Below are 9,795 nucleotides of genomic sequence, written 5' to 3' on the forward strand. Positions count from 1 at the left end.
GAATATGTATTTCTTTTTGCCCTGAACCAAGGGGCCCTGAAATAGTTATAAATCTCCGAAATTTCAGAAAGCTCTCATGAGCTGGTATTTTTCATATGTTTGCTAAATTTATGTCTCATTTCTTCAGATTTTTCACTGTCTTCGTTCAGGATTTTTAGAGTTTGTTCTGTCTTCAAAGGAATGTCAGTATTTAAAACATCCAAGAAATAATGATCTCATTAGCTTAATTACTTCTTATTGACTTGATAAGTCACTGTGCTTTAATGCAAAATATGTCACTAAAATTAATGACTGCAATCAGGCATTCCCTTTACATTAAGTCTTCAAGGAAATTTTGTGCAACTTACAGTAACTCAGTGGAAAAGTCTTTTCCCAATGGTACAAAAATCTGAAGGGTCAGAAATTGCTGGATCAGTCCCACTAGAAATAGGGAAAAAAAAAAAATTAAATATATGTGCTGTGTGCAAGCAGATGCATGTTTCACTATAAAGCATTTCAATTTTGTTGCTCCTGCAACACTATTTCCCAAGGTTCACACAACATACAAACACAAGAAAAACCCGAAGAAAACCAATTTAAACTGCAATAAAAATGTTGTTTTAAAAGTCCCATCTGTGGCTTTGGTGGAATTCTCATGAAAACAAAAGGAACCTTTTTTTTAAAGTTACAACTCTCGTGTTCCAAGAGCATGTAGACAACAAATATCCCATAAGAATTATAAAATGAAGTAATATTTTCCTATCAAGATTATCTTATAGTCATACGAAACTCGCACTCCTGTTTGTGACAATGTATACCTTGTTAAACAACTTCAAAAAACCCTTGGGTAAGAACGTAATCAGATCATGACAACACTGCTCAGTGGAGCCTTCTGATTTTTAGAATAACAGCAAATGAGCTTGACTGAGGGAACCAACAAAAAAATTCAGGTAGCTCCCTATCAAGGGAAAACAGTACAAAACTGTCTGGATTGAACCATATGTTGTTTTCTTAGTTATTCCATCAGGGAGGGTACAGGTTGCTCTTCATTGACTTAACAAGACTCAACACCAACATTGGCTCTTCTTCTAAAGAATGACAATTCAAAACTTTCTGCCAGTGTGCTTACTTGATACAACAAAGTAAAAATAATTTGAAAAGTAAAATGAGAATGGGGACAGGAACCTATTTCACATTCTGTAATGGCAGCAGAATTATTGACTTTAGTAAGCGTTGAATGGACTCACAAGTTGTTTATCAGACATTGGTCTGTAGCAGGGTCAGGTACAGAATTGAATCTGGTGGCACCAGGACAACATGTATCAATAAAGATCTTCCCTACAGCATTTATTTTAATATGGCATTTCTATACCTTTTACTTATTTGTAAGTGACCTGCTCAAAGTTAATGAAAAACCCCCAGTTTTCCAATGCTGAATTACCTCTGAACTAAGGGAGAATACTGTAAGTTATACATTTCAGTATAAGACTGATAATCAGAAAAACATCACAAACATTTAATTCTTTGATACTTACAAGTTTGTCTAGTTTCCTTTGGTAGCTGCATTTTGTTGACTTGACTGCTTCCTTCAAGTACAAAAACAAAGCCTTTTAGTTCTTTGTCATATTCCTACGAAAAGGAACAACAAACATAAGCATCCTTAGAGAATTCTCTTCTTGACAACCAACCATGCTACCAACATGCAAAGCTATTTCTTTTAAAAATTAGAAATGGCAGATGGCACTGCAAGTATGAAAGTAGTTCAAATTTGATAGCAATAATATAATCCATATAAGTATGTCCTTTACTTGCATGTTTTATAAACAAATAACGCTGACAAACAGGACTCATGACTCAATGAACCAAGCTCAATTCATTAGTTATCAGAATAGCAAAATTACTTAGTAAACATTTAAACTATAAAATTACACTGTGACCAACCTAGTCTGCAAGCAGGCATAAAGAACTAATTTAAGTAGTCATTTAGTCTGTCATAATGACAGAACTGCAAGTGACAACTCCACTGTCAGGTCAAAGCCCTCATTACCTTCTAATTTTAAGCTTCATTCACATTTTTCTGGTTTATACTCTAAGTTTTATAAGTTTCTTTAAGAACTTACTTTCCGTATAGCTGATGGATTGCCAAAAATCTTCCATTTTGCTCCTGGGTTCTTGCCTTGAGCACTGAATATTTCAACAAACCGGCCACCCTATAATGAAATGGTTTAAGTATACATCATCCAACCAAATGTCAGCACTAAATTATCAATGGTCAAGATGAGGACATAAGAATTCCTCTCCACATCATGCTGTTACTGATCAGTCTGACAGCAGAATATCAATAACAGCTTCTACACTACTATAATATAGCAATCCATGAAGTCAATACTTCTCTTTATTAGAGGATCAAAAAATAAAGTTGAAGGAGTATCATGGAATATTTTGAATTATTTTATCTATAATGTCATTTTCTAAAAAGCAAAAATATTGTAAATATTCTGAAACCATGCAGGAGATTAGTAATTTATATTTGGATATGATTCATTTTTACAACTCACCAAGCAAAGTGAGTTTTAAAAAATACTGCTAAAAAATAAAATATTTCAGATTGGGTGTTTTGTCTGATTTCCTATGGAAATGAAATTTACATCATTTCTCTACATTTGTGAATGGCTCTGCCTACATAGGTGAGTATTTCAAAGACATTTCCTGGTAACTTTTTACTAGTGATCAAATTCCAGCCCAATTTGACCAAACAAAAATTTACTACCTTTTCTGGGCCAACTTAAGTGGCCTGGTACTAGACCTGTTCCAATCAGTATCACCATAAAAAGGTAAGGGCTGTATTCATGCTGCAGCCTTCAAGAGGCATCACAGAATTGATATGGGAAAAAATTATAAATGCCCCTGTCCTGACACAGAGCATGGGCTCTATTAGACATCAAGGAATCTAACCACAGGCTCTTGGGGAGGTTGGCTTTATCACCTCTGCTTAGGGAATTATTTGCTTCAATATTTTTCTCATTTCATGTCACATTTTTTTTTGTGACATCTGATATGCTCAGCCTACAGTTTGCTAAGCATTTTTCAGTAGCCTGGTTGACCTAATCAATCATTACAACTCTGCCACTCCCTTCTCATTTCTACTTGCCTGCACTCCCTAATTCTCTTTATGCTCAGCTGCCCAAGCAATTGTACACAAGTCAGAATAAGCAAGAGGGGCAAGGAGTCTTGCCAGCAAAAGAAATGCTCTTCAAATTATTTTTTCAGAGAACATCAACTCTGCATTGTTTATGAATTAGGTATTTTCCTCTGCCCACACACACCTGAGATCTCCAGCCAAACAGCTGATCCCAGTGACTGGACTTACTAAGTTCTAAGGAGATTAAAAATGGCATTCCATAAACTGCACTTAAAATAATTTTTGAACTTATAATGGATAATTTTTAAAAAATACAGTACAATATCAATTTCTAAGTTATCTGATTTATGTAAGGACTACCAGGATCAAGCTCTTGAAAAGTCAAAAAAGATTCTTAACTGCCAAGCTGTATGTGCTTGCAGCAAATCTTGAACAATCCTTCCATCTTTGCAAACGCATTTTGTTAATAATGCAGCCCTTGAGCAGGCCCTGATTTGAGGTTAAACTGAACAGGACATGGAAAGACATGACAGGAGAAAATGTCAAACAAACACTAATGTGAGAAGCTGACAAAAGTCACTTAGTGCCATGGGGGATGGCTGATCTCATGGCGAGGGGCATGGAGAAGTTAGGAAAGAAACTGCCAAACTCTACAATCAGCTGGAGGGGAGTATGGGGCACATTTTGGGGAGCATGATACTGCAAAGCCAACAGCACCCAGGCATCAGAAATACCATGCAAAGCTGAGAAAGCCTAGGTAACAGCATCAGAAATACCCATTTTGGGTACAGAAGTAGCACATCTGGGACCAGCGGGAAAAAAGTAATTAGGGATGGGTTGTTCTCTTGGCATGGGACTAGTTCAGAGAAAGGGAGGCAAAGTGGTGAAAAAGAAGGCCAGGAAACAGAAGAAAGGGATAATAAGGATTACAAGTGATAAGTGTGACTAGTGTTGTCACAACCTCGTGCTGGAACAAGAAAATTAAACCAACCCCCTTTTCTGACTATACCTTAAGAGCTGGGACTGCTTCCATGACCAGCTGGAAGCAGAGGCTGTGCCTTCTCTGGCCCACAAGAGTAAAGACATTGGTAAAACCATGCTGGTGCCCATTCTAGACTTGACAGCATCAGCACCTACCCACTATTTCATGAAATTTCTATATAAATACTGAATAATGAAACACTCCAAAACATTTCTGCAGTTGGATTTTTTTGCCTCCCAGAATAAGCTACTTTAATTGAGCTTTCTCAGAGGTGAAATGAAAATGGGTAAAAAATAAAATTATTTCTGTTTTACCTGATAATGATTTTTGAACATTTTTCCACATTTCACAGGCAGAAAATAATTTTAGCTTCTCAATCAGTAAAGACACTTACAAACTATGCTGCAAAACAAACAAATAACGTTAGGACAACAAATGTAGGATTTGGCATGAAAACAATTCTAAAACGAAACTCCAACCATATTTTAAAAGATATGAATACTATTGTGAAGTATTTTTCTGAGTATAAATGTATATCAACTGCATCAGAGGGCTAACACAAAAGAATTAAGACCAAAATAATATTAATATTGACACTGTCTCGGAAAATATTCTCTTTATTCATCAAGTATATAGAATGGCTGCAATAGAGACCTCTCCATCTAGAAATATTTGGCAGAGACTTCTGAGACAAGTTATCTTCCTTCACACTCAACATTCTTCTTCGAGGGTTATTAGTGTAAGACTCAAACCAAGCACTTCAGTTATTTGAGGGCTGTTAAAGTGACTGTGAATTAAGAGATGTCTGCAGTTAGAGAATCAGAACAGTCAAAAGTGAAGAGACTGATACTGGAAGCCTCCCACGTTCCCCTTTGATCGTGCTGAGTGTCTTCAGGCTCAGCTGAAGTCAACAGAAAGTGAAGAGACCCTGAACATAAAAGGGAGTTGTCAATCTCCAGAGACAGAATCAGTCACAAGAGACAACACACACCTTCACTGAAAACTGAAAGTGCTCATCAGCTCACAGAAAAATCCTTTCACAAGACTGTGCCTCACTTTTATTTGATATACTTTCTTCCTGTTCATTGCTCCAGTTCAGGCACAGATGACTTAAGAATTAAATTTTTTTTTTTAATTACTGGTATTTTTTTGAGACTGAAACCAGCTTCTTAACAGACAGAAACAATATGCTGACCAGGAGACTATAAGTATAGTTTCTCTAATGAACAGTTTAGCTCTCACAATCAGAAAGTGACAAACTTCAAGGAAAATTTATAAAAATATATATGCCTGCAAATGAACTAGAAATTCAGTGACAATATATATGAGTTCATAAAGAATGTACTCATTTAAGGTATTGGAGCAGCATTCTATCTGAAAGAGTAAATAATAATTCATTTATGAAAACATGATGAAATCTATTGACGCTTATCCACAACTATTTTAATCAGCAACAATTAAGTCTGAAAGTTGTCTGTAAATAAAATAAAAATGGGAAAATAATCAAATACTATAAATTTATCCCATTTTGTTGCCAGAAATATTAGTTTATTTTAAACTTTTTGATTCTAAGGAAAATTAAATTTAGAAACCACAGTATTTGTAACAGGCCCATCAAAACCCATAATTAGTATTTTAATTGTATTAAAGCAATACTGTCACTGTACATCTAACACACCTACTCCATTACTCTGCATTTTAGACTAGTTTCTATACAATTTTTTCACTTGTTTAGCTGGCATAATTTGTTTGGTTTTTTATATTACTACATTAACAGTTATATTGAACTACACAACTATGAACTAGATATTTTAGAAATACCCTTTAAAGAATGCACTTCTAAGGCAAGTGCTTTATTTCTTCCTTCTCTCTATATATTCTCTTTATATACAGAGCAATTATTTCTGAAATCACTGTTCACTTTTCTGTCTGCAGCTGTCACTTTTCTAATCTTTGCTATTATCTACAGCCTTTAAACAAGTCAGAACTACTCAAAATTGCATGATTCCTGTCTGAGTGAGAAGTAGTGACACCATGAAACTCATCTCAGAGTGACCTACTGGTTTAATTCCCTTTGCTAGAGCAAAAATGTGAAGGACCTGTACTAAAACAGAGGTAGATTTTGCCATCGCCCATTTTTTATTTACTATGAATTTTAAGCGAAGGAGATGCAAAGGAATACACTGCTTTTTCCTTAGGGCAAAGCACTTGCACTTATTTTTGCTTTAAAAATCAGTCCCATGTTTGCCAGGCATCATGCACCTAGCACAGCCCTCACATACTCTGAAGTTCTGTTACGCTTTATAACATCTGAGGGGAAAATATTAGGACTAAACAAGTGTGAAAAATCCTGATTTAAGAGTCACTGTATAAAAAGTTTTATTTAAGACTTAAAAGAATAACTCACCTCTTTCAGGGACTAATACTAATATTCTGGTGAAAAGTCTGTATAATTATATTTTATATTTTGGAACAAACATTTAGGGTGCAGTATGTAGAGGCCAAGTTTCATCTTCATTACCACACCATCTTTCAGGAGGGAACAGCTACTTAGCAAGAGGACAGCTACAGCATTTGCAGACACTGCTGTAGCCAGATTTGTACTTGAGACATAGAAACTAATACCTCATTTTCTTTACTGTTTTCTCATACAGCACAAGTGGCTTCCATAAGAGGCAGCCCACTGCTGGCGAATCCCACAGCTTTTTGAAGGAAGATGAAAACAGCTCTGGAAGCCATCTTGATATATTAACTTGGGTTCAACACAGTGCTAACATGCTTTGCCTCTCAGTAGTGCTTATTAGCTTTGGCTTGACATCACTCATTTATCTCCACGCTGCATTGTGTGTAAATAGTTCTCACTTGGCTCTGAGCACGGAAAGAACACACATGCACTGGTAAAACTCCATGAAGGCACACACCTATATCATGCAAAAAGCTCGTGCTACTAATTAATCCTTAAGTTCAAGTAGAGGAAACATACATCTGAACTGAAAAGCTCTCATTCAAATGCTATGCTCAAGATAGAAAAGATGACCAAATAATTAAAGACTTTCATACTGTATCACAATACAGAGAGATACAGATGGAGAGGGTAGAGATATATATGAAGAGATAATATCTAGGAACTACGTGGTAGAAAAGAGAAATACAAAATCCGTGAAATGATGACACTTACTGAGTGACTAGAAAGATCAGTTCATCACTAGAAATCTCCAAATTTCATATTGTCAAATAAAGTTCACTCTTACAATATGGCTTAAAATTTTTCACCAATGAAGTTGTATTTCAAACTGATACACATATGGGCAAGCCAGGTTATTTGCTAATTTGCAGAACAGATTTTACACAGACTCAGAAAATTGATGACTGTTGTAGCTATCAAATTCATAACCAGATGGCTCTTCCTAACTTCAGTAGGGTAAACTAGACCCAAAGTTTGTAAGCATTTGTGTTTGGACAACTCATTCATACTACAAAACTGATTACTGTAAACACTTCAGTGAAATGTCAGTTTGTTTTTCACAAAGGCAAAAATACTGCAAGTGACATTGCAATACATTTTTGCTCATATAACTTCTCAATTTCCATTAAAATACTAAAAATGAAGACTGGAAATTACCTTTGCTATTAAGAGTGGTAGCTACAAAAGACATTAATTGAATGATGTATTTGTCATTTAATTACTGAGGTATTACTTTCATTATGCATCATGTAGTATTGTCCTTAATTATAGTAACCTATGCTTAAAAACAAAAGAGAAAATGGTCCAGAAATTTGGTAGTTGCAATATTTTTCCTATTTTCATCTTTCCTCTTCCCAGTCTCTCCAGAAATTCTAAAAACCAAGAGTACTTAAAATCCAGAAGGACTATTTGAGAAAAAGCAAGAGCAATTTAGAATGCGAGTCCTCAATTTTTTGCATAGTTGTCAAATAAATAGATATTTTATGACATCTTTACAGAATGCCATAAACTAGCAGTTCTCTCATTTTTCAGTCACAGATCTAACTTATCTTTTATCACCCTGAACCATGTATTTTAGTACCTCTGTCCAACTGGAAATACAGGTTTAAAGTGTCAGTCAATGACAAACAATCAAGAATGTAATTTATAAAGTTAAGCAACAATGAAGGATATTTATCTTTGAAGAATGGATTCCTATCAGGATTTACCTTGTGATGTCTTCACTTGTGCAGTGACTTTGATCTTTAGTTTCACAGTGTTTCCTACATTGAAAATAAAGTAGCAGCAGTCCAAAATGCCCCCTATTACATCCATTCACACAAGCCACTTAGGACTCTGTAAAAACACCTCCATTCTATAACAGCTTCTTATGTATATTTCAAACTAGAATGTTTACGTGCAAGTAAATAATATTTGGTGTTTATGTAGTACTGCAATTCCAACAATCGGTCCCTAGAAAGTTACAAGCAAAAGAGTATTTCACAAACAGTAAATGCAAACAGATCTTCGTCTTTCCTTAAGCTAATTAAGACTAAGCACCGCTCTAATTCCAGGAGAGACAAGGATGGACAGACTTAAACAGACCTAAACCCCTTCATGGCCATGGTTAGTCCCTTGACTTAAACGGACTACTTACATAAGTATAGGAATACAAGTTTCTGGTCAATATCCCAGTGCTGAAAAAGCTGTGTTTATCTAAGTTTTTCTATTCCAGAGTCAAAACTGTGAAGCCAAATAAAGTGAATTTGCACTTACTGCTAATTTGCATTGAAAAATGACACGGATACACTATTTTTGGCAGGGCACACAGGCTTAGACCCAAGACTGTTAATACATATAACTCACCATCACGGGCCCAAAGCCAGCGCTGATTTATGGTGGCTGGGACACACCGGGAAAAGCACTTCATCACTGATGAAAGGTTTTAGTATCTCCCAGACAAATGAATCCCATATATTGAATATTTAAAACTGAGTTGGTAACACCACTATATATTTTCTCAAAACACAAGTTAGCATAATAAATGGGCGGGAAGACCATTAATAATGTGTAGCAAGAGTACTGGTGCTCCTAGGCGCGAAGCTGCGCAGCCTTTACACACAATACGGAAATTCAATAAAACAAATTAAAAATCGAGGCTTTCACTTTTACAAAAATTCGGGCGCAAAACGCTTTGGCGCTAATTAAGACTCACGACCCGCATCCCCGCTGACCCGCATCCCTGCGGCGCTACCGCGGCACGGCCGCGTCCCGCCTCCTCCCGCCCCTCCGCCGGGGATACGAGGTCGGGGTCGGGGCCGGGGCCAGGGGTCGGGCTCTCCCCATGGGGCCGGGGCCGCTCGTCCCAGGGAGATGCGGCCCCGCCGGGTCTCACCTGGCCGAGGGCAGCGGGGCCGTTGAACATGGCGGCGGAGCGGGGCGGGGCGGGGCGGTCACTCAGGGCCGGGCTCTCATGGCCGGTACCTGCTCGGGTTCCACCGGGAGCCGCTGGCCGGGCACAGGCTGCGGTGCCCGCGGGTCCCTGCCCCGCACCAAGTGACGGACACCCGGCCGAGGCTGTCACAGAGCCCGCACGGGTGTCCCCAGGCTGAGGGTGGCCGTGTGAAGTGACGCTGTGTGTGTCACCCACGGACTGTCTCAAGTCACTCAACAAATGTTGCTGACATCAAAACTCGTGAAATACATTCGCCATTTGCTCTTTAAGTCTTTTTTTTTTTTTTTTTTTTT

The 9,795-nt window shown here is 37.4% G+C and overlaps 1 protein-coding gene across 13 annotated transcripts in view; it reads right to left on the reverse strand.

Moving 5' to 3' along the window:
* CUNH3orf67 (chromosome unknown C3orf67 homolog) overlaps positions 1-9,555 on the reverse strand; it is a 70,979-nt gene extending 61,424 nt beyond the window's left edge. For 5 of the 13 annotated variants that reach the window (XR_003527245.1, XM_027640776.1, XM_027640779.1 and 2 more), the window contains exons 1-6: positions 9,443-9,555; positions 8,277-8,520; positions 4,418-4,505; positions 2,100-2,189; positions 1,515-1,608; positions 348-420 (exon numbers count right to left, since the gene is read on the reverse strand). Coding sequence is in view for 11 of the 13 variants with exons in the window: in XM_027640776.1 (XP_027496577.1) it covers positions 348-420; positions 1,515-1,608; positions 2,100-2,189; positions 4,418-4,438 (278 nt within the window). In the remaining 2 variants the exon portion in view is untranslated. Of the gene's footprint in view, positions 1-347; positions 421-1,514; positions 1,609-2,099; positions 2,190-4,417; positions 4,506-6,510; positions 6,694-6,728; positions 6,972-7,725; positions 7,818-8,276; positions 8,521-8,913; positions 9,205-9,442 lie in introns of those variants that run through there. The other 8 variants (XM_027640770.1, XM_027640769.1, XM_027640768.1 and 5 more) reach the window with 8 other exon arrangements.
* Between the last annotated feature and the right edge of the window lie 240 nt (positions 9,556-9,795).

The sequence above is a fragment of the Corapipo altera genome, unplaced genomic scaffold, assembly GCF_003945725.1.
Source record: "Corapipo altera isolate COAL_440 unplaced genomic scaffold, ASM394572v1 55, whole genome shotgun sequence".
Classification (NCBI taxonomy): Eukaryota; Metazoa; Chordata; class Aves; order Passeriformes; family Pipridae; genus Corapipo; species Corapipo altera.